This window comes from Oenanthe melanoleuca, chromosome 1, assembly GCF_029582105.1.
Source record: "Oenanthe melanoleuca isolate GR-GAL-2019-014 chromosome 1, OMel1.0, whole genome shotgun sequence".
In the NCBI taxonomy this organism is placed as follows: Eukaryota; Metazoa; Chordata; class Aves; order Passeriformes; family Muscicapidae; genus Oenanthe; species Oenanthe melanoleuca.
The window spans coordinates 21216180-21241129 of record NC_079333.1 but is presented as its reverse complement, the minus strand read 5'-3'; the positions used below and the strand labels follow the sequence as shown (position 1 = coordinate 21241129).

At 43.2% G+C, this 24950-nt stretch overlaps 2 protein-coding genes across 3 annotated transcripts in view; one reads left to right on the top strand and one right to left on the bottom strand.

Annotated features, from left to right (window-relative positions):
• Positions 1 to 1502: 1502 nt before the first annotated feature.
• Positions 1503 to 18569, bottom strand: ILDR1 (immunoglobulin like domain containing receptor 1). The gene is made up of 8 exons (XM_056485339.1): positions 18480 to 18569; positions 15963 to 16133; positions 13842 to 13991; positions 13103 to 13222; positions 12810 to 12956; positions 8602 to 8733; positions 6788 to 7593; positions 1503 to 5646 (listed from the first exon to the last, which is right to left on the bottom strand). Exons 1-8 carry the CDS (start codon positions 18532 to 18534, stop codon positions 5605 to 5607), a joined length of 1623 nt encoding a protein of 540 aa, XP_056341314.1. The 5' UTR covers positions 18535 to 18569; the 3' UTR covers positions 1503 to 5604.
• A 778-nt stretch (positions 18570 to 19347) lies between these two features.
• Positions 19348 to 24950, top strand: part of CFAP44 (cilia and flagella associated protein 44) — a 42272-nt gene continuing 36669 nt past the window's right edge. For both annotated transcript variants that reach the window (XR_008839883.1, XM_056485297.1), the window contains exons 1-2: positions 19348 to 19473; positions 24113 to 24178. Coding sequence is in view for 1 of the 2 variants with exons in the window: in XM_056485297.1 (XP_056341272.1) it covers positions 24136 to 24178 (43 nt within the window). In the remaining variant the exon portion in view is untranslated. The remainder of the gene's footprint in view (positions 19474 to 24112; positions 24179 to 24950) is intronic.

Genomic DNA, 24950 nt, shown 5'->3' with positions numbered 1-24950 from the left:
CCCCTTCCATAAACTGACCAAACTCCACATTAGTAGTAGCTAGAGTTGGGCTAAATTTTGCTCCCACTCTTTCTGTGCTCAAATCCCAACTGCTCTGACAGTTGGCACTTACCTGCAGTTGTTAAACCAGTTTCCTCTCCATTTACAGCAAATGTATTAACCAAATGGTGCAGAGAGGTGAGCACCCCTCTCACACTTGTTTCCCTGTGACCAACTCTTTTTGCCCAGGTTGAGTAGATGAGAATACACCTGAGACAGTGCCAAACTTATCAGGAGGAACATCCAGCTCCAGGATCCCCAGCCCAAGAAACACAGAGCTGTTGGAACAGATCCAGAGTGGCACAAAAAACGATCATGGGGTTGGAACACCTTTCCCATGGGGAAAGGCTGAAAGAACTGGGGCTGTTTAGCCTGGAGAGAAAGCTCCAGGGAGATCTTATTGCATTTTTTCAATACATAAAGGGTTCTTATAAGAAACACAAAGACTTGACCAAGGCTTGTGTTGACAGGTGAAAGGGAAACAGGTTTAAATTGAAAGAGGGTAGATTTAGATTGGATGAAGGAAGAATTCTTTATTGTGAAGGTGGTGACACACTGCACAGCTTGCTCTGAGAAACTGTGGATACTGGAAGTGTTCAAGGCCAGCTTGGATGGAGCTTTGAGCAACCTGGTCTAGTGGAAGGTGTCCCTACCTAAGGGGCGGGGTGGATGAGATGATCTTGTAAGGTCCCTTCCAATGCAAACCATTCTTAAGATTCTATGGTAACACCTCCCAAGGCTCCCCAGTCCCAGTCAAAAAGTAGCTGCATTGCTGCTGTAGGGAATGCTTTCCCTACAATTGTTCCAAGTGCCCCTTGGGTCTTCAGTAGCTTCTGTCACCTGTGTTTGGCATGTGCAGTCAGGGGCAAGAGACAAAAAGGCTGCAATGCTGAACCACAAAGGATATCAGATGGAGGAATGGGAGGACAGAAATTAGGCATACTATGTTGAGACCCAACAGATTTCCATTCTTATGTCAACCACTTATTTATTAAGTGATTCTCACATCTGGGAAGTGTGAAAAGCTCAACCAGTACCTTCATTTATCAACCAAACAAGATTTCTAGAGGACTTTACCTCTCATGGTGCTCCAAGTGCTTTAGAACCAAACACTAAGTGTTCTCATTTTACAGACACAGCAGCCAAGCTACAGTGAGTACATAATTGAAGAGGGCTGCCAGTGGTTTCCAGACATTTTCCCACTCTCTAGATATTGATCCAAATGATCTTTTTTCTTAGAAAAATAAAGAAAAAAAGTCTCCCAAAATAAGAAAAAAATTAAATCCCACATGCAAGCAACACATTTTGCATTTTTGTTCAAAAAAGTTCCCCAAAAAACTAATGGAAGATTCTTACTGATGTGTAAAAAGGTTAACTTGAGAAATAAGAACAGAGACTTTTCAGTTCCACTTCTGGTGCAAAGACTAATTTGTGGTCTAGGAAGAACACACTAGAGCAACAGGTTGAAAGTTTTCTTATATTTCAATTAGATATTTGACAGTCATTGAAGAGAAGCTACACATTTATCATCTTCTTTTACAGCTGGAATAACATTCAGAAGTCCATCACAAGGCATTAAAACTTAGTAGAAATAGGAATGAGCAGTCATTACTTACAGGGGTTAATTTAAGATAACCTCAAGTGTCATTTCTTTCTAATGTCAGGTCAACAAATGGGAGGCTCTTAAGTGGGTTTTTAAACTGATGTATTGCAGGAGGTAGTAACAGAAGGGACTTAGCTGCCCTGTGTGGTAATTCATACTGCTGAAGAGCTTTGCATTGTGGCTGTTATCACACAAGGCAAGTTCCCCAGCCCTGAAGTCAGCCTAACTTTAGGCAGTGGTATCATGAATACAATCCCAGAGATAGCAACTGGGCATTTCAGCACTTTCTAGTGCCAAACAAGCACTTGCCAAGACCAGATCAATGATTGCACAGAAGCAGCCCTTTCCCCCCCATTCCTAGAATGGCATTCCAGAATGGCAGGGTGCTCTGCAAATAAGCAAGAAAGCCAGATATTGCAAAGTACTTTCTTAATCAAAGAAAAATGACACGATTCTTTATCTCTCTTATGCATCTCTGTTCTGAGGTAGAAAGCAGCTGACTGTAGCATGGGTTACCTTATCTAGCCCTGCATGGCATGGCCATTTACTCATGACATTATTTTAAATTAGGGTAATGCCACTGGCTTTGAAGGCACTTTATCTGAGACAGAAGATTCATTCTTTGGGAGTAAGGTATATTCCTTGTTCTTCTGGCAAGAACAAGAAAACAAAAATCTAGAAGAGGAATAACTCTCCTATGTGAAATATTCAAATTTTTCCATCATGAATGGGCTGACATATGAACCCCAGCTCTCTGGAATAGCTAAAAAATTAAGCATGAATAAATTGAAATTTAGAAAGAATGAAGCTAGGATATTTCCTGCTGTTATTTCTTTCAGTGTGCTCTGTTGGAGCTTTCTCTCTCTTAAAAAGTCAAAGACCCTGTGATCTTACTGGAAAAGGGTGCATATTGTATTGTGCAATACTAACACAATGGGTTTCATTTATAGCCAACTAAAATCAGAAATAAGCACCCAAAGCAGAGCCTATTTCCTTCTCACTTTTCTGTCTGCTTGCAGTTGAAGAAGCACACAAAGACAGATTTCCTTTGTCGTTATTTCACAGCCCACCAACTGGTGCTTTATGAACCACAGTGGTTTGCAAACCAGTAAGCCTGGTATCATTTCTGCTTCCCTGCTGGATCACCCAATCTACTTCTGTCACAATTTAAGAAGTTACAGAATTAACATGGAGATATGATCAATTTTCCCTGAAGAGTTTTGTTTAATGTTTCTATAAACATGAACGAAGTGACTGAAGAGGAAATCCAGTACAATATACATAAAACCCTTCAGATTTCACAATTTGTGAATTGTGTTCACAAATCTACAATTAGTCACCCTAGCGCAATTATGGGCACTACAGGACAAATAAAGATGGAGGGCTCCTTCATAGGATGGAGATAAAAAAGCACATCTGCTGTTAGCATGCTCATACTCCAGCAACTCCAACAGTTGTTCCTGTTACAGAGACAATCATCTTGGATTTCTTGCAGTGCGAGGGGCTTCTTGTTCTTGGGAAGACTTGCTGGGTACGTGTTCGCTTGTACACACTTGAATGTGAAGGAAAGTGAACTCCTTCCTTGCAACTATCTTGGGATCTCACCACATGTCTCAAATAGCCTTAACTCTTTGATGGAGAAAGAGGCAGCCCTTTCCTGAAGCCTGGACATTTGGGCTAGGACAGGAAAAAGTTGTCATGCATGATGTATGAGCCTATGAATGAATGAACCTATTGGAGGCACAAGGAGAGAGTCAAATTCCAAGTTACCAATTCAGCTTCCAGGGCCCTGTCTATCTGCTAAAAGTCAGGGTAAAGCTAATGTAAAAACTGGTTGCTACTTTTGAAAGAAGCAGCTCCATATAATTTTCTGTCATTGCAGTCATCATAAACGCATCTTAACTAATAAAAATACCAGTCCATCATAAAAAAAGCTGGCTCATAAAATCCTAAGCATATCATAAAATTAGAAAAAAATATTCCAGAGAGTGGCTAATAGATTAAAGAATGATCCTAGCTTTGCAAGTTCTGCAAACACAGTTCCCTATATTTCAAATGTGACTCATGGGTCAATTCACCTTGTTCAGTCTGGGCCTAACGCAGAGAAGTACTATGCTAATTGCAGCCCTCCTTTCTTGAATTCAAACATTGGAGTTACTCTTTTAGCTCTTTAAAAAAAAAATTTGTGAGACCCATCAGCTGTAATCAGTAAAGAAACCCTCTGTCTTCAAAAAGTAGGCTGGCAGTTCTGAAACAAAGTGAACCAGAGAGGCTCGTTGGTCCTCCTGCTTTATCTCCATAGGCTGGAATTATGAATAAGCATGTTCAGCCAAGAAACTGTGGGAAGGTGGGCACTCTGGAGTAGCCCTGGGTTGACCAGCAACTGCATTGGATATCCAGCTGGGACCATTTGTTCAAAGTGTGATGTTTCCCATCATTGTCCAAAGAAAAGAAAAAATGGAGGTGGACAAAGTAAGTCTCTCCAAGTCTTCCAGGGAAAAGCATAAGCACATCAGTAATTAGGACATTAAAGAACAAACATTAAAGTAGCAAGTGTCCCATGTGGCACCGTCTGGGAAATAAGCTAGGCAAGACAGTCATTGGTACTGGCCAATCTCCAGTGCCTCTGGGTTACAAAACAATTCACAAAATTCTCCAAAAGCTCCTTGCCAACTGTGGAGTCTCTTAAATCCAAGAAGTACCTCTGGCAGGACAGTTTCCCGTAGAAGCAGCCAGCATCCAGAAAGCTCTTTCTCTGCACATTTTAAATTAAAATAGTGGATTAATCACATCAAGGAGAAATGACAAGTTCTCCTCCACAACTGGTCTCAAAGGATATAGAAATTTTGTATTCTAGGGTGAAAACTGAGGAAACCCTACAATCCAGCTCCAGATACACCACACATGCAGGGTTGGTGTAAGTGTCAGTAGTAAAAATGGCAACTGTAGGACTTCTTCAGAGCCCTTTATCCCACCCATGTATATGGCATGGAGAGGAAAGGGAGAATATAAAACGTATGGAAAAGAGAACATGGCTTAGGCAAGTTATATTCATCAAAACCATGCTTCCTTGAGCTGAAGGAAATTCTGGTCCATTGTGTAAAGGAGAGTAGTCATACTTGCTCAGTCCATATAGGGAAGGACCAACTTTGGTAATTTTAGCCCTTTAAGTTTACAAATAAATTCAAGTCTGGATGAAAGGCTTCAACAAGTATCTTTTAAGGCACTAAGATCTAAGCTCAAAGTGAAGCAGGTTTTTCAGTCAGTAAAGAAGAGCAAAGCTGGCAATTTGCAGACATGCCAGTGAAACCTTATTAAGGCACTCAACGTTCTCCCAACACTGTGATCCTCCTGTTTGGGAGAGAGGCTTAGTGGGGAAGCAACTGTCCCAGCTATGTTAGGCAGCCAGGCAGAAGCAACAAACATTATACATTCTGAAGCACAACAAAGATGTTGTGCCTCCTCCCACAGAGCTCACAGAGGACTGGATCAGATGACCTCCAGAGGCCTTTTTCAACCTAAATTATTCTGCTTTCTTGTGACTTTACAACTCTGTGAACATTGGAACCTGTCTCTGGTAACTGGTGTGCAAAGCACCAGCATTCTACAGACTGGGCTCCTTGCAGTGCCACTGCACTTAGAGAGAACTGGTGTCTCTCATTAAAGACTGGGAATACACTGTTTACATGAAATATCTGCTGTTTCTACTAGAATGTTTCCAATGAACCTCAGCCCATTAGAACTTAGCCCAACCTAAGTTTCCAAATCACAGCAATAAAAATAGGTTATGTATGGCTTTCATGGCACTAGATACATATTCTTCAGAGCTGTAAGTCTAAGGGGAAGCTACTTCATCTGTTTTATTGCTGTTTTTCTGTTCAATCAAAAGCAGTCATCCCAATCGAAATAGCAGAAAAACTAGGAGTCATCCAGTGGGAATCTTAGTTCTTTCAGTACTGACATTAAATGACTATGCTTCTTCCACTGTGGGAACTTCCTCTGTCCTGCAAGAGAAAATAAAAGATTCAGGAAGAAGGAATGATGAATGAAAATCCTATGTCTTCCTACTTGCTCTGTTCTGAGCACCATAACAAAAACCATTCATACATATACACATTCTAGCTGGAACTAGAATTGCACTTCCTTCCACAACACAGAAGGGAAAATGGTAATCTGCAACATACAGCCCCTCAAAATATTCCCACATGGTAAAATTCTGCATATGTGTGATAAGGGACACTTCACATTTTTCAATTTAAAAGAATCTTCATTTTTTTCCAGGCAGAATACACTGTCTAATTTGAAGATTAGCAATTGGATATGAAGCTTTTCACACTTAGGTTGCTACCTGAAGTCTAATTCCAGTGCAAACTGACAAGCAGAGCTGTGAACAGTAGCTGTTCACTGCCCACATAATGTATGTTCAGTTCTCAGGAGCTCCAAAGAAGGGAGTCATCCTCTTCCAGCTTGTCTGAAGAATGACACATTTTTCATCCATGCCACCTATGACCTTATAGCCTACTTAATGTAGCTTTAGCCATCTGACCTGGATGTTTTCCCATATGTGCCATCTTAGAAATATCATGCACATTTTAAAAGAAATCAGAAGTAAACCAACACCAGAGATGGTTACAGAGGGATGGATGCTGTTGCCTAGTCTGGAAGTGCTTTCTCTCCAGTCAGTACTAGAATAGCTATTTAACACCAATATATACACAGAATCCCAAAAGCCTCTGGATGAAAACAGGAATATAACATGTCACCCTCAGAGAATTTAATTTATTTCAGAATCACAGAATCATAGATGGTTTGGGTTTGAACAGACCTTTAAAGATCACCCAGTTCCAATTCTCCTACCCTGGGCAGGGACCTTCCACTAGACCAGGTTGTTCAGGGCCCCATCCAACATGGCATTAAACACTTCCAGGGATTTGACTTTTTACTTTGCCCCTGAACACACTACATCCAGACAATGCCTATCAAAAGGCAGGTACTCAGCAGCCTCTTCATAACCATGTTGTGCAGAGCACTCCTTGCTCCTTGGCCTCTATTTGAAAGACAACAGGCTACAGAAAGTAGCAAACACTCCCTCTGACTCCCTAAACCCCACCTTTTCCCTTAGATGCACAAAGGCATCTGACTCACCGAGCGCGTCCCTGCGCTGCCTTTGAGCTTCTTGTCCTGTGCTGGGATGATTTCTAAGGAGCGATAACTGGGCGGTTTCTCTTCTGGCCACTCCCGGGACCTGCGGTTCCTTCGCCTGCGGTTCGACACCGGGACACGGACTTGCTCTTCTGAAGAGCTCCACGAGCCCCTGCGAGAAGAGGGGGGAGAGTAGCTGTGCCGCCTCTGGCCAGAGTAATTGCTCCTCCCAGCATGGTGCTCATATTCTCGCCTTCCCCCAGGCTCCTGCCTCCCACCACGATGGTGGCTGGAGTGCTCCTTGGTCTCCTCCGGATAGAAACTGCTGCTGCTCTTGCCCCTCTCAGCTTGGCGTGGGGGTGACACATCCCGTCTGGAGTGCTGGGGCCTGCCATTGTAGCCACCTGTCCTCTGCCTCTGAGGATGATCCTCTCGCTGCCTGTCCCAGGGCTCCTGACTGTAGCTGGAATGAGAATCCCCACTGGAAGGCAAGGGCCACCTCCGGTTTTCCCTTCTGTCCTCTGCTGCAGATTCCCAGGATCTGGGGGTGCGGGCAGCTCTTTGCGGCCGTGAGGAGTTGCTGCTCCCATGGATGGAGGAGATGTGGTCAGCAAGAGGAGGTGGCACAATGTCAGAGCCCAGTGAGGACAGCAAGCTGGGCTGCACAGCCTGCCGCTGGTGGGAGGGCGGCCGCAGCTGGGACATGTTCAGGTTATGGATTTCAGACTCCAGATAGTCCAAAACACCATTGTTACGGGAAAGCTGGGCTTGTGGCTGCACCAGTGGAAGACTGTTCTGCAGAGATACATCTAAGGAGAAAAGCACAGGGGAACACAGCAAGTCAAGAGGAAACACTGACGAGAAGGCCATTCTGCACTCATGATCGTGGCTAAGTTGCTTCTCTTCTCCTTCTCCTCCTCAGTGCAAGAGCTGCACAAGTCTCAGGCACCGCAACCAGCACATCCAGACCAAATGAGGTATGGTGCAAAGAGTAATAACTAATGAGCTGTAGCATAATCTAACATGTTTTAGGCAGTATAGAGGTAAGAAGTCCAGCATACCTGGAAATATAGTCTGTGTATTTAGAGGAACATTTCTTTCCTACAGCACTGATACCGTATTTTATTTACAAATAATCAGAAAAAGACCATAGTGTTTCATTTTACATTTCATTGAACCAGAAGAAATACTGCAAAAGAAAATGAAAATAAAAAATGAAAATTTTTATATGTATGCACACATACACACACACGTATGTACAGATATAAGCAACAAATGGAGAGGGAAATTCTTCCCTGGTTCATTAAAGAGTCCGTTTTTTTTGCTGCATGCAGGCTAGATCTGTTGCACAGAAGGCATTTTGCCCTGAATAATTTGAAGACTAGACATTTGATAAGAACTCAAACAAATTGCACCTCACTTGTCCTGTCAGTTTTGGCTATAAGGAGTTGACCGTGACCAGCACAGCAGAACAAAGGGACAGTACCCTGCTCTGCCACACAAAGCAAGATAAGCTGGGTATATTTACTCTGGAGTTGCTGGGGTGTAGCACAGATACACCTTAGTTAGTGTTAAACTGCTTCACCCAGCACTGAGCCGAGCAAGACACTTAGGATAACAGGCTGTTTTTATGCACCTAGATGAGTTTATGGTGTGCTGCAGATGTGGCAGAGCTGCCATTCTAGGATTTGCAGTTATGCTAGGAACATCTTTCTCTCTTTTCTGGTGGAGAGGCTAAAGCCTCAATGTTGAACTTCCCAAAGAAGTTACCTGTTTCTCATCCTGATTTCCCTCTGAAATGATGCCCATGGTCTCACCTTGTTGCAGCAGAGGGTTCAGCTGGTAAGAAGAAAGTTTTGAGTTCCTGTCACCAGCTCCGTAGAACACGTTGGGCGATAACCAAGGTGCAAGTGCCTGAGCCCGCTTCATGAACTGGTGCCGTTCCAGTACTGTAAAAGAAAAAGAAAGCTTACAGCACCTGTCCAGAGGGCACAGCTTGCAAATCACATACCATTTTGCTTCACAGGCTGTAGCCTTTGGATAAAGGAAGTTCACAAATTTAAAATCTCTCTCCCTATGACAAAGGTAAAAAACAGAGCACAGGAAATTGCAATGCAAAGTTGTACATCTTCAAAAAAGTACCTAAAACAGAAGAAAAATTTTACTGCCCAACGTTCTGATTCCAGTCCCAGCAATTGGGAACAAATAGCACAATGATTGTATGCAGCACGTAACTCAGTTAAGGCTTCTACTTGCTCTGCCATTATGAGTAGAGCTGCAGAAATAATGTTTCATACATCCACACATGCAACAGTTTTCTATCTCTCAAAATTCTTTCAGCTCATCACTGTTCCTTTCCCCTTTTGGCTTTGATTTCCTGCTAAATGGGACCCTTCCTTGCCACCATGATGTGGGTTCTGTCCAGATAATATTTTCCACTCTGCACTCCATCATTTTCTCTCTGCTTCACAAAGACAGCACTCAGAGGTGCACTGTCCAGCTTTTCCCTTTCTAGTTTTTTGACCATTCTTTTTGCCACTCCATAATTTACCTCAGAATGACTGCTAAAATTAAATCCTCTAAGACAGTGTGTCGAAGTGGTGAACAAACTAAATTTCCTGTTCTCAACAGCAATGTCCAGCATACCAAAAGAGCAAACAGCGGAAATTTCTTTCTTTCACAGGGTTTCCACCGCTGCTAACTCAGACCCCTATTCATGGGGTCAGACTCCAAATTTACCTTCCTTTTTTCAGCTTTAATATCTCACCTCCTCAATACAGACAAGCCCACTTGCCTTCAAACCATAGCTCATTGCTGCTTCTTTTGGGGGAATACCTAAAAACACCTTACAGAAACTTATTTCTTTTACCACAAACCATCTAAACTTAAGCTTATAAGCAAGTAAATTCTGCAAGTCCCTGACATTACAAAGCCTGGTTTGTCTGTTGTTACTGGCTGAAGCTTTTCAGCAACAGCACCTTTAAAAATTTCTCTTTTATGGTTTTCCTTGGGTTTCAGAAGTTACAGACTTTTACTGCAGCCTCTTGTCTGGTCAGGCATGAACAAAACATTACAGTTAAAGAAACAGATAGGAATATAATTGCCTTTGAGACTTTTACCCCTCTGATCAATCTGGCTGAAGTTGGCTGATGAAATTAAAAGCTATTGGAGGGAAAGAGATCAAGGGAGAGACAGACAAGTTGACTGCATAAGATTTGCTTCTTTAAGAAACCAGGCTACAGCTAAGCTCCAATTAATTCTGTCCCCTGGGTTCACTGCAGTAGGCAGCATTTAGACTGCATGCTCTTTGGGACTGAGTTCTCCACTTTAGGCAGCACTCCAGTTATTAAACATGTCCTTCTTCAGCTGTTTCACTGGATTTATCCAGAGCATCACCTGCAGCAGAAGAGGAACTGAACATGCCTCTCAACACATCCTTCCTTTTTTCCACAGTTCACGCAGCTTCACTTAGTTCTCCATTGCAAACCCCTTACTCCTCCCCAGTCTGGCTTCAAACAGAGGGAACTACAAAGCTGGAAACTTCAGGAGTTTTAATCCTAATAATCTGGTATCCTCAAAGCCGCGTGGTCTGAGGTAACAGCTTCCAAGAACTTTACCCTGAGAATGTCCTAGAGCCTGCTGAGTGGTGTTTTGACCTTGGTCCTGAGGAGTAAAAGGTCCAGCACCTGTGGGCATACCTGCTTAGCATTCTCCCTCTTAAGGCAAGAAGACTGCCACTAGGACCAAAGAAATCCTGTCCCTGTCATTTTCTGATCTCTCTTTACAGTTGAAAAAATCCAGAATTAGCCCTGTTCTTCCTTCATTACTACCAGCGCTTGTTCCTTCCCCAGATACTTTGCCTTCCAATTTGAATCCAATATATACTCTGATTCCCCATCTGCAAAACAGAAGTTTCAGAGCTTTTCAAAGTGAACATTTTTATCTGAGGAAGGTCAGATTCACCCTAATTCCAAAACTCCTACCCTGTTACCAGAAAGTTGTGTTGCTCCCTCCACTTATTCTCTGCTGGAAAAATCTATTCTTCATCTTTGGCAGATTTTAACAGCTACTGGGCCAATTATAAAAATAAAATATTTTGCAACTTAGTGAGACCCAGGTGCAAGTATATCCTATTTTTCCCTGATTCATTACTAGAAGTCCACAGCAGAAAAGGAACAAATAGTAACAGAAGGAGATCTTATGTATATTTACTCTGATGGGCTTTTCTCAGAGCTTTCCATGGGGAATGCAATTGCTTGCTCCTGGGGCATGTCTAATATTTCTGTACATCAATCCTGAATATTTCAAACAATGCAACTCCCCTTTTATTTCTCGGTTCAGACCCATGCTCGTTAATGGCATGATTCACAGCACCCAGGATTATCGTGACTCACTGGGACCTGTAACTGTTCAGCAGATCCACGCTGTCCTCTAGTGGCCAACGATGGGCAAGGAAGCATCCACACTCACCCTGCAACCGTACCCAGATGAGGATTTCTGCCTTCTCTACAGCTGTATGGAATATTATTCCTCAGCACTGTTTTTAAGATGTCCCCTGACTTTATCTTCTTGTGATTTTAAGGCTTCCAGTTCATTTCTTGGAGTGTCAAAAAAGTAAGTCAGAGGCAGGATGAAGTAAAGAGTGTATTATTAGTGGAGAGGAGCAGGCACATGGATCTTTTGCAAAGTGGATACAAAGGGCAGGCAGCTTCAATGGAAATTACAGAGACAGAATCCAGCATCTAGTCAAGGAGGCTGGGCTTGTCTGTACCTTCTCTCATGAACATGGAGAGGTTTAGAAAACCCTGCAAGAATCCCTCCTCGTTAACAGGAGGAAATAACAGCAGCAGTCTGGAGCGAGCTATAATCTGCAACACAGAAAAACAGAAAGGAGCTTACACAAACTCCAAATCTCTTTTTTTGCTGAGAACTGGGAACTCTGGAGGTGTGAGTCTCTCATCTCCATCACCTCTCTCTCCCTTCACAGAAATTTATTTTTCTGCCAGATTTCCACAGCCTCCTCGGCACTACCCATTTTACATGACAACCTGTAAGAACTCCAATGTTTAGTTTTGGTTTTAGCAATAAAAGAGATGTTCTGCAAGCGCTAAGCAAATTAAGCTTAAATCTAAAACTCTCACAGCTATACTAAATAGCTGTTTTGAAGGTAAACCTCAAACAGAGATCCTTGTTCATAAATCCACTCCTTGTAGTATCTAGGGAAGAACCTGGTGATTTCAATGATAAATAAATTTATTTGTTGTATTTTGTTACTGTTAGACTGTGTAAGCTTCAGGGGGACTAGTCTACTTGCTGCTAACCAAGTTTCAGTTACAGGAATGCAGAGGTTATATGAAATTAGCAGCCAAAATTCAAACAGTAGCCTTATTAAAAGAACAAGGTCTGGCTGCAGAAACTTTATTACTGAAAAAAGCAAACAAAACAAAGTTTCTTTCAACCCTCAAAAATTCAGAATGCACTTCTAAGGCTGACCAGCAAGAGAGACTATCTTTCTCCACTTTCTTCTTACTTCCTTCCCCAAAGAAAACTAAACAGTACCTTTTTCTAGTAGAAGGCACAGCTCTGAAGAGAACATGCAGATAAAAAATTTCCAATTTTTAAGAAATTCTTCTCAGAGCAACATACTTGAAAGTAATGCTAGTTTAGAGACTAGTATCAAGGCATTTGCTTGCCTTTCTCACATGCACAGGCATATGAACTACAAGACAGGAAAGAAAGGTCCTGAGCTACCCAGACAAGGGAACTGATTGTACCCTAGATGGTGTGAGAGAAGCTGGTAATGAGGTGTGAGTGAGGAGAAACTTCTGATAGTTGGACACAGAGGAGCAAGATAGATTCCACATATCTGAGATCCCCTCCTCTAATTTCAGATTAGCTGGTCTTGGAGGTCACACCAGCCAAAGAAATGTCTCTTTGTTTATATGGATGCTAAGCAAAAGGCAGAAATCGTAGCTCAGCAAGCTCCCAGCCAAGCTTTTGTCTTGCACATCCACTTGAACCTCACCTTTCTGATTACAGCAGCACCGTGTAGGACAGCAGCCACACTGGATGTGGCAGCAGCAATACTGGGGGCAGCACTGGCACCAGCATATCCCGATCAGCAGAAGGAGGAGGAGCCCACCGAGAATGATGAGGAGTACTGTGAGCCAGTCTGTGGGGAAAAAAGGAGAGAAAAAAATGATTGATCCTGATGTATCTGGCCATGGTAGCTTACTGAGCACCTCTCCACTGCTGGAGATGTCTTGGTATGGAGGAGAACAGGAGGCAGTATCTTGGCAACAAAGCACAGGTACTTACGGAGAACAATCAGCTTAACTTCTTTGTCCGCATCACCTGAGGTATCTCCTGGTGCTTCCACAGTGCAGTAGTACATGCCATGGTCCCACCACATAACCTCACTGATGACAAGGTCTGCTCCTGTAGGAGAGAGACTGAGAGGTCAGTGGGCAATTTGTGACTGACAGACACTACTTTCAGGCTCCACCTGAAAACAGCCCTCTGCCTACGGGAGACACAGAGTAATTGCATCTCCCTCTTCCCAAGCGTAGCCATCACCTTCAAATAATCTCATTTGAGTCCACTGAGAGCTTCTACAAACAGCGTTCACTGCCACTTCACGTTTTCTGTATTGCTGGGAGCCAACCCTACTGGTTTTGGAATACAGATCGCTGGCCCTCTTAGGCAAACAATCCCAATAGCTCTTCTGGCAGGAGCAATATCTATCTCTGTGGACAGCGGGGAGCACATCTGGACAATTATGCAGTACTTGGAAGAATGAACTGTATTATAGCCTCTGAGCTCGTCAGCTGTTGTGCCCTTCAGCAAAATGCACTGGCATCCTCAGCTCAGCCTTAGGTTGAAGTGCCTCCAACACCCTCAGGCCAGCTGGGGACAGGGCCCTTCACTGCTCTTATTCCATTACCATGTGCAGTATATAAACTACAGATGACATTAGCCATGTTATGTTTCTCCTCACTTAGCAGACCCAGATATTGGGCAGTTCCTGAGGTCACTGCCTGCCTGGGAGGTCACTCACGGTTCTGAATGGTGATCTTTCGCTGCTGGTAGTCGATGCCCAGCACAGGGTCCTTCTGCCCAAATTTCTGGATTACAATGCGCACCTTCCGCTGGCTGTCATTGCAGTCGTCAGAGGGGTCCTGGCCAAGGGCTAAACCAGCCTGGTATGCTACAAACACACATCATCAGAGGTGTCAAAAGTTATTTCAAAAGACCAATTTCTATCCTCTTGTGAGCAGGAGAGAAATTCTTGAGTATATTGTGTGCAATTGCTTTGGTTTAGCAGTACAAACTATGGCTTCAAACCAGGAAGTTGCTCTGGAGTACTCAAAACCAAACAGAAGTAGAGGCACAGGAATGACAGAGATTTTGAGAATATGGGAGCTGCAGAGGAGATGCCTCCTGTACTCAAAAGTGAAAGAACAACAGTAAAAAGAAGCTAATGGTGGTAGGCTGGAAGGCAGCTCCCAATATGAAGCTGAAAAGAGAAAAGTCATAAAATAGAACACCCAGGAGTACTAGAACTAAAACAAAAGGGTGTTTATCTACCAAAAGAAATCTCCAGACATACATGAACTGCTCTATGAATTGTCTCCCTTTCCCTCCTGTATCCAATTACATGTTGTGGAGCTCATAAAGACAGAAAATAATCCATTATCTGATTCCAGCCAAGGATTAAATGTAAAGACACACAGGAGAATTAGTGGAGGACTGGAGGCAATTTCTGTACAATACTCTTCTGACAGACTCACATCATAAACCAACATTGAACTTCCAAGTATTTAGAAGCTGAGATTTGGGGAAACAGCTGATTCAGTCAGCATTTTTTGCAAAGAGCTCACAGTGAAGAGAGATGAGGACAAAGCTTGTTGAAGGCTCTTTCACTGCTATATCTAAAATGGAGCATGAAGTCTCTCTTCAGGACTATTAGCTTGAGCCTGGGCTAAAAGCACTCACATTCTGCTGGGATCAGCTGAGCCAGGGACACACCTGCTTAGGGACTAGGCTGTAGAGCACTTGGTAACATGCCTACCCAACCCATCCAGACTGCATAAAGGAGAGTTTGGGCACCAAGTACCAACAGTAAGTGGTAAGTAAGTGTACAGTTATGTGTACAGTTATGATATAGCTGGCTAACTAAACATTCTGCAGGGTTTATAAACAATAGAACAGAGCAGAATAGTTCAGCTGGCAGGGTTATCTAGTCCAACAGTCTGATCACTTCAGGATTGACTAAAATGTAAAGTAGTAAACAACTGATATAGTATTGAGCCATTCCTATCACTGGGTACCAGGAAGAGGAGATCAGTACCTCCCTCTTCACTTCCGCTTCTCAAGAAGCTGTAGAGAGCAATGAGGTTCCTCCCTCAGTCTCCTTTTTCCTGAAGTAGACAAGCCTGAAGTTCTTAGCTGCTCCTCACGGGATGTATCTCCCAGGGCTTTTATCAGGTTTGTTGCACTCCTCTGGATGCATTCAAGTACCTTAGTATCTTTAAATCTGGGGACCCAGCACCACATACAATACTCCAAGTGAGGCCACACCAACACTAAACATAGAGGAATCATCATCTTTTTGGATCAAGTGGTTATCCTAAAATGCAGTTTGTGTACCATATTAAACACCTCTGAATTAAGGCACCAGACTGTCTGCACATGAAGTGCTCCCACCACTACCAAATGTTATTACTTAGAAGTCTTCACACCCTTCAAAATGCATGTGTTTCTTCTATTTCCTAAAATCAGTAACATCTGGTCACAGGTATCCAGCTCCAACCACAGGTCCCCCATGGAATCCTGAAGCCCACTTGCTGCACGGCCCTTGCTTTCAAACATGCTAAAGCATAAGATGGGGCTGCTAAGACTGACTTGTGTCAACCACAGCTGAACTGCCCTGTATTCTGAGTTGATGACAAAGTAGGACCAAGGAGCTGCTTTGGATGGGATTTCTACGATCAGATAAGGCCTTGACATTTCAAAGGAAATCACAGACAGGACCTGCATTTCCTCGGACTGCACGGAAATGCCACCACCTGGTTTTTGCATAGGAAGGGATCAAAACCCTGTACTACCCCAGTGAGTCTGCCTTCCCCTTTCTTCCCACTTGAAGGGGGATTACTTGGAAAACGAGCCTGACACTTACAGGCTGAGTAGTAGTCAAAGATGGGGTCCTTGCAGAAGGATTTGAAGCGCCAGGTCACCACCACGTCTTGCAGCTGTGCTGAGGTGCTGTAGTCACACTTGAGGACGACAGTGGCGAATAAGGTGGTGTAACGCTCAACATCCTGCACTGTCACCAGAAGCGAGAGGCAACCTGCAAACAGGAACACAGGAGGCCATCAGCCACAGACTCCTCAGGCCTCCCATCACACCATCTGCACCAGACCAATGACCCAAGTACATCTCCTAGGGCCCCATCCAGGACCTGTACCTATAGACCTTCCAGCCCCTCCAGTGAAGTCATCCAGGGTTACAAACTCTGGTTAGAACATGAGCCCCATCTTTCCCTGACAGAGGAAAGCTTCATTGGCCCACCTTATGGACTGATTTTTTTTTCTCCAAAGCATGAGCAGCCATTATGCAGTGCATCACTCAGTGTTCTCCTTCTACATGGGGAAAACTGTCCCAGAAGCACATGGGATGGGACTCCCTTGGCTTTTAATCCTAATTAGAAAAGTTCTGCAGTGTTTGTATAAACACCAAGGAATCTTATCAAGGTCTTGTTCAGACACTCATCATAATATTATCTAGTGGTGACCAGGACTGAGACAATACAACTTTCAGGCTGTAGCGCTGCAGTTAATTGTTTATCAACACTTCAAAACATCAATTACTCCCTTTCTCCCTTTTAAATTAAGCTATCATTATGTATTTGTTACGTACTCATCCTAACAACTTCCACACCACTTCCCATCCAAGCAGCTGCACGCACTCAGGGAGGTTTTACAAAGTTTCTCACAAGCTATGCTGTAGTTCAGCTATACTCCAGAAACATCTCTATCTTATTTAAACTTTGATAGTACAGTAAGTTGTGCTTGTCATTAACAATAGCAAAGTAATCACCAGTTGCCTTTGATAAGGGAATACAAACAGTGCAGGGCAAGTGTGGGATGCCCTGTTTGGAATACATGCCACAGAACCAGGCAGGGATTGCAGTTCTATACTAGTTGCTTCTTAACTGTGGAGCATGACAGCAGGAAAGGCAGGAAGGAAAGTGGGATACCTGAAGGTACCAACTGTACAGGTCTCTGTGAACCAACACTCTATTTTTATCAGATATTCTAAGATTTTCCCTCTAGTCCATGTTTTCAGGATGAGAGCAAGAGAACAAGTTGCTACTATTATGTAGTAACATCTGGACCACAACTGCAAATATCATTCTTTGTCAAGCATCATTCTGCGTCCTCTAAGGCTTCCACCTCCACATTACATTCCAAACAAGTATGAGCTCACACAGTTTCCACACTGTAGAAAAGATGCTGCAGAGGTGCATGCTGCTTCAAAAAGTCATTCTGCAGCAGGGTATTGTCAATGCAGTACTTGCTCAGTTTCTGGTTTGAAATGGGACTCCTCGTCAGCCGACTGAAAGCACAGACCGAGTAAACTCAATTGCCTTAATAACACATAAACACAGAGAGGGCCAGGGAGACCCCTGAACCCAAGGCTTTTATGAAAAATAAGATATACATGCACTTAAACATAGAAAAAAAAGCAGCTGTGCAAAGCTCTAGAAAAAACAAGTTTTTACAATGCTGTAGCACAGCCTTGCCCAGACTGCTGACAGGTAGATACAGTTGCTGTTATTTAAAAGCACTGTAGTTCAACATGTCTTGTTTCAGCTTTCATTGTGAAATAGCTGACTCTGGGGTCTTAATGCAGAAAATCACAAGAAACCAATTCAAACTCTCAAGATTGACAAAACCTTGATCTCATTGTCAATTAAATTAAACCCCATATGTATTCTGACTTGTCAAGGCTCATGGGAACAGAATGTTTTCTGTGGATTTCCTACAACAGGATCTCTCTGGCAAGAATAAAGCATTCAAAATCACTGTGTGCTTTTTACTAACAAAACCCACATCTCTTCATGGCAGGGATGCTTTCTCATTACCTCTGTTCTGCAAAACAGCCAAAGTTGAAGGGTAAGTTCCTTATTTTCTACTGTTCCTCCCCAGCGAACAGTCAGATGTTACTGCACCTCCAATGTTTGTCATTAACCTCCTCCAAGAAAACTCATGAAATTAAGGCTGGTTCCTAAACCTGGATTGCATTACTCCACTGCAGAACAGTATCTTTCTTATCCTGGTTGGAAAGAACACGCGACCGATACTGGAGGCTGCCAGGAAGCAGGAGGCCACTTCCTCCTAGGAGAGAGGTCAGCCGCACCTTTGGCGAGAGCGAAACTCGTCTCCGCACGGCTCCGTACCGAGCTGGGGAAAGTCCCGCGGGCGGGAATGGGCCCCGAGGGGAACAGCGCCCCCGCGCGGACCGGGCCGCCCCTTCCCCTCACAGCGGGGCCGGCGCCGCTCCCTCGACCCCGCGCCACCTTAACCGAGGGCGAAACCCGAGGGCACCTCCCGAGTCCCGGCGCCGCGGGGGTGTCCCGGGGTCGGGCGGGCCGGGGTTCCGGAGGAGGCCGTGAGCCCCGAGCCGCACTCACCGGCCGGCAGCCAGGCCAGCAGCAGCGCCCACCGGCAGCGCCCGCGCGGGGCCATGGCGCGCGCTCGTCCTCCTCCCCCTCCTCCTCCTCCTCCTCCTCCTCCTCCTCCGCCCGGGGACGTCGCGCCCACTGTCCCTCCCCTTCCGTGGCACCTGTCCTGGGCCGGGCGCTGCCGCCGGCTGCAGTCCCCTCCCTCTCTACCTGCACCCTCCGCCGGAACGCCAGGCAAATTACCAGCCGGCAGCTTCAAGAACTGCTTTTAAGATATATATGTAAAATGAAAAATATGTATTCCAAAGCATGTATTTATTGTATCAATATAAAAGGTTTAGATATATATATATAATGTATCCTGAGCACACAGGTGTATGGGAAGTTACCCGAGCTGCGCCGCCCGGGGCAGCGCGCCTCAAGCGAGGCGCACACGTGAGCGCACGCTAAAGACTGCGGGCGGGAAGAACGCCTGGAGAATTCACGGAATCACAGAATCGGATCGGTTGGAAAAGACCTCCGAGAACATCCAGTCCAGCCTGTGACCGAACACCGCCATATCAACTGGACCAGGGCACTGAGTGCCTCGACCAGTCTTTTCTTAAACACCTCCGGCGACGGTGACCCCATCACCTCCCTGAGCAGCCCATTCCAATATCTAATCATCCCTCTGTGAAAAAGTTCTTCCTAATGTCCAACCTAAACCTCCTCTGGCGCAGCTCAACACCGTCTCGGCCAGACCTGTCGCTAATTTAATTTTCCCGCTGAGTTCTGAAAGGACCGCAACCGTGGCCAAAACAGAGGTTACTTTAAAGAAAAAACCCGAACAATCCAAAGTTAAACACCAAGTCCCTGCGATTCGCCTGGTAGCGCCGCGGGCCCGACCGCTGGCTCCGCTCCCGGGCACTGCGCCGCCGCCGCGGTTACCTGGAGACGGGAGCGCGGCGGCGGCGCGGGCTCGGGTACCGGGGCTGTGGGGAGGCCGCGGCCGCTCGGGGCACAGGTACCGGGGCTGTGGGGAAGCCTCTACGGGCACAGGAACCGGGGCTGTGGGGAAGCCTCTACGGGCACAGGTACCGGGGCTGTGGGGAGGCCGCGGCCGCTCCGGGCACAGCCGCCCCCGGCGGGCCTGCGGGTGCCGTGGGTTGTTCCCAGTAGCCCCGCTCCGCCGGGGCCCCGCTGAGGCTCCCACCCTGCCCGCCCCGCGGAGCGCCAGGTGTCCCTTGCCTGCCCTCTGCTATCCCAGCTAAACAGGAACAGGTCCTGCAGCAGGACCGTCCCGTACTTCATCTGAAACCTGGGACTTGATGGGTTTTCTTCACCGTGCGTGAGGCAGTTAATTTTATTGCCTGTTGCATTTGTGGTACTCCTCTCATACTCATTTTTATGGTTTTTTTCTTTATGCTGTAAGTTAATAAGTAACTGGTGATGTCACCTGCTTTTATTTTGCTTAGCAAAAACCTAGTAACCTTTATTCACAGGGCAGGCTTTAATAGACTTGAAACTTTTGCTTGCATGTGGCACAGCTAGGATATGTGGATCATACAGAGGGCTACTTTAGGTGTAAGACTGTAAATTCGATTTAGATTTATTTCTCCTAATGAAATAGGAAAATACTTCACATGTGTGCAACATTATAGCAGCGAGGAGAACAATAGCAAGGCTCAGGTCTGTGTCTTTTCTCTTTCTGATGAGGGAGAAGAGAGACGATGGAGCTATGATAAAGATAATGTGTCTAGGTCCTGCTTTGTAGCTTTATCCTTGCTGTTTTGGTCTCTGAGTAGTAAATAATTTATATACTTAACTGCTGTGAGAATTGATATCTTCTGTTATTCTCCTTGCTCTCAAGTTCTCTAGCTGTTGTAAGAGCAGCCATATTCTCTAGTACTTTTTCTTTTTCCTTGGGATCGTGGGTTGATTGCCTAAACTGACTTTTATTACTAATTTTCTAGTGCTGATGGATAATTATATACAGACAGCACTGGTTTCTATGCCTGATTTACGCTTGGATTTTTTTTTTTTTCTGTATATAAACGCTGTAAGACTTCAATTTTTTTTTAAATGAAAGGAAGCTTTACAAGACTCTTCTGTTTGCCCACTTTGCACTCATCAGTGTCCCAGTAAATTGCTGATGTACTCTGATGTGGTCTGAAGGCAAAAAGGAGTACTGAGAGAGATGTTCGATGGTCTGCTGTTTTTCACAAATAAATGAAAGATTCAGAAAAAAGTGCTGAGGAGAGACTGTGCTCGAAAGTGAGTTAAAGAAACAAAACTTGGCAGATGAGAAGAAACCTGACATATCCAAAGCAGAGCTAGACTTGAAGAAGATGCCTCACCCTGGAAGAGATGATCAGTATGGAGCTCCTTATGGCAAAACACCCCTCATGATACCCAAATGCTGCAGCTATGTTTTAGACCAGTGCTACCCCCAGGTCAGAAAGAACAGAGAGTGCAGCCTGCAAGTGCAGTGCTAAGAGGAGTCAGGATTGGAAGTCCTGGGACAAACTGAGTACCTTCATGTGGAATGTAAACAACTAAAGGAATAACAATATCTCCTGAAAGAAAGGCCAAGTGTCTTTTTTTTTTTTTTTTCCCCACAAAGCCCACCAGTGGGTGAAGTTTTTTAAAACAAACTTTCCAAACCTTAATGCATTTTGGAATGAACCAAAAAAATAAAATCCTACAGAAGTAGTACAATGTAGAGATAATTTTTTAATCTCTTGCTTGTTGCTGGTATTTATAGCACTGCACTTTTATTCTGCAGTAATAGTTCCCTATTTCTACATAAACTGATTTAGTGTTCAGAACTGATGAGCTCTCTTCTGTGGATATAAAATCTGATAGGTGATGTCATTTAAGCACTCTTAAACAGTTAATGGTGGGGCAGAGACAGCTTAAAATAACTGTTAGATGTTCTGTTTTCTAAAGTAAAACTGTAGGCAGCATTTTGATAATTATTTAATTTAGTGTACTTTATGGAGTTGAAGTGTATTCACAGGGTTTATGAAGGCAAGAACTGCATTTATGAGGCTTACACATTTAAGCATCTTTTTTTCTGGAAAGAAGAAAAGTGTAGAATGACAAAATAGAAAGAAAGTGGTGTCATCTCACTGAATTTGTTTATGTTTTAAGAAATAAACACCCATTTGATTTAATTATGCTACATTTTGAATAAATGAGACAATTGTCTGTGACAAGAAATCACTTAATGTCCAAATTGACTGGGAATTTTTGAGAAGCTTCCAAATATAAAGATTCTGTGTGGCAGCAAAATTGACAAAAAAAATTTAGTTTTGAAGTAACTGGGGTAATATACCTGAATGAACAGATTTCTCCAGTCTGTGGCTTTTGAGAACATAACTCATAAAAAGGCAGTTTGAAAGAAAATGGATCTTTGCTGAAATTCTCAGCTTGTAGCACTGTCCACAAGGATAACCTGAATTCAGTCCTGACTTGGAATGGAGTTCCTGAGTTGTTGGAAATGATGAAACTGATGTGGATCTGGTACAGTACTTCAAGTCAGTGTCTTGATTTACTAGGACCAGGAGGAAAATACACTGCCCTGGTCAGGCATTGGCAAAAAAATTATGATTGCTGACTTGTTTCTTTTTTTCACTAGACTTGTCACACCAATTTTACTTGTCACTATCTCAGTTTTTGGTATCAAAAGGCTTAAATCTTTCTGATTTAGGATATCTGTTGAAAAAAACCTGCCAACTCCCCTCCAGAAAACGAAATCATCATGCAGAGAGATGCGTGCCTTTGTCATGGTGAGCCTACACAAGAGTTTTCTGGATCAGCCAACTCATGAAACCCAGAATCTGCAGCCAAAGTGGACACATTACCTGCTTGAGCTTCTTTTGAGTCCTTAAATTCAAATTTGCTTTGGCACAGTGCTTGAATGCCTCCACAAAAATGTGCGCAGTGGACATTGCAGTATCTTTCTTTAACTAGAATCCAGATATCAATGCAAGTGGAAATGTTCATATCCTCTTTCAGCCTAAAGCATTTTCCAGATAGGAATTAATTTATAATGGAAACTATGATAGTTTTAATTTTTAGAAGATAAATGATTGCTAATTAGTTATAATAATTTGAAATCTTATAGCTCTTTTCTCTGTGGATATCAAAACACTTCTCTAAGATGGGTAAGTATTATTATCTAATTTTTCACAGGAGATAACTGAGACAGCCAGAGGTGAAATGGCTGATACAAATTGTACACGTCTTTACTGGGTTTGGAATTGGAATTCAGGTCTCTGAACACTCCACTATCTATTTATGCAAATACTCTATAACTACTTCTTCAACTTCAGTGCTATCAGCTGTGTTACCCCATTAAAAACTCATGAATTCCATTTGAATATATTGAGATATATTGCAATTTTTTTCTTTTACTTTGTTTTCTAAATGTAAAACCTTCTGCTTGTCTATTTTCAAGTTTTTCTCAGCACTCCTAAGGAGGAAGAGCTCATTTGTAATTCTTATGTGAAATTTTGCAGGGAAGTCAGATTCTGTCAGATACTCAGGACTTTTGGGTGAAGTCTGGCTATATAACAACAGGAATGACATATCTGAAATATTTCTTTGTCCTCCTTGAGTGGCATTATGTTAGGGCACTTTGCCTTTCTTGAAATTTCAGAAAAGCCTGAAATTCCTCAAAATGCTATTTCCAAATGGATTCTGACCCAAAGCTGGAAACAGGAAATGCATTTTTAGGGACTTCTTAGTGGTATCAAAATCATGATTACAAGTGAAGAGAGATTTTCTTGCATCCTGCCCATATTTCTTATTCTGAGTGTTCATGTTTCTTTATATACAACTTCTGAATTTTCTGATTTCGGATAGTTTTCTTAATGTTGTAATATTGATACAAAGTTGCTCCAATGTGCATTTTAAGGAGTTTCATTTGGAAGTGGAGAACGCATATGAAATCAAGAGGCAGAAAAAATTAGAATAAGAGCAATGCTTGTGCTTTTTTCCTTCTTTTTGAGGCTTTTGTAAAAATGGTCAATGTGTTTGGTTTTTGTATGACGAATATAGACCTTTTCCACTTCAGAGGACAATAGTAACTAGTGAAAATTGTAGCACCCTGAAAAAGACAGTCTGTGTGAGGGGCGGGTGTTATTAAGCTGTTCCCTTTTCTTTTAAATTGTGTCAACTTTTAAAATTTGTTGTTCATTATAGAATGTTTTGAAGAAAGTCCTTTTTTCTTAAAGATTCATCTCTCTTGCTTTTCCATTCAAGATATTAGATGATCTCAAAATGTCCATCTCCAGCTGTTTTTGTGAAGTCCACCACAATGGTGAAGGAATAGCCTTGTTGTCTCAAAAGCAGATCTCATCTCAGTATATTGAGGAGAAGCTCAACACATTTAACTCATGTGCTTACACAGTAAATACATTACACAGTATTTAGATTAAAGTCTTGCTGTAGTGGTTTATTCAGAGTCTGAAGTCCTGAAACCTGAGCCAATTAATTCACTCTATGAAGTAGGACATATCTTTGGGTTATCCGTATTTGTGTACAGGCAGAAGACAAATAGCATCTTTGAGAATCCCAAATCATTTGAGAGGAAATGAAAATGGTCTAAATGGCAAATAAAGGCAACAATACTGAAGTTTTGTCTTTACCACTCCCAGAGAGAGGACATCCATCTTTTCCAATGGAAGAGGAACCAGCAGAAGATGCACAGGAAGATCCCAGTGGTGAGTATTTCCCTGTAACATTGTGATTTCAGTACTGAACTTCCAGCTTCTTCCACCACTCACCCCTTTCTTACTTCATTTCCACTTCCTGCTCTTGATGTTGCCAAATTTTGTTACATGTAAGTAAAACTTTATAAAAGAAAGACCTAAAAACTATGTTTTAGGCCTTATTACTCCAGCTAAACCAACAGCTATTCTGATAATTTCCCATGAGAATAGAATCTCATGACAGTGTAAAGCTGCATATTCTCGTAAGGAATTCTAAAACTGTGGCAGTTAACAGCACTTGCGAAAATGATCCTGGATTGTTAGGACAAGAACACCTCTAAAGAAAGAAACCATAGTAAGCACATGGCCACCACTAACAAACTAACTAATCAAATGAGGTAACAACTAGTACCAACCAATTACAGTTAAGCACAGTACTTTAAAAAAACCTTATAAATTCAAGCTGTGGTTAACAAAGACTCCTTTTTTCACTAATTAAAGAAGTGTGTATCTTGTCTATCTCTAACACAAATCATAGTGACAAAATTTCATTTTTACTCTGGTCATAAGTTCTGGACTAAGCAGTGTGCCTACTGTTCCTGCTGTGCACTAGCTCTCAAAGTCCCTCCCGTGAAAATTTTTGCTGCTTAGACATATCTCTGTAGCTAATACTGAAACCAGGTTTTTAACTCCACCGGACTCTTTCAGTCAGAGGCCAGTATTTTTCTTTTTAATATATTTTTCATCTTGACATGCCTGTCCAGTGTCTATTTCAGGTGTCCTG

Bases quoted from the DNA above. Each gene is read 5' to 3' on its own strand.
- ILDR1 (XM_056485339.1), bottom strand. From the start codon at position 18,534: ATGGCCCCGCGCGGGCGCTGCCGGTGGGCGCTGCTGCTGGCCTGGCTG. The intron at 16,134-18,479 runs GTGAGTGCGGCT...TCCTGTTTGCAG, and splicing joins GCTGGCCTGGCTGCCGGCCG to GTTGCCTCTCGCTTCTGGTG. The intron at 13,223-13,841 runs GTGAGTGACCTC...TCTCTCCTACAG, and splicing joins AAAGATCACCATTCAGAACC to GAGCAGACCTTGTCATCAGT.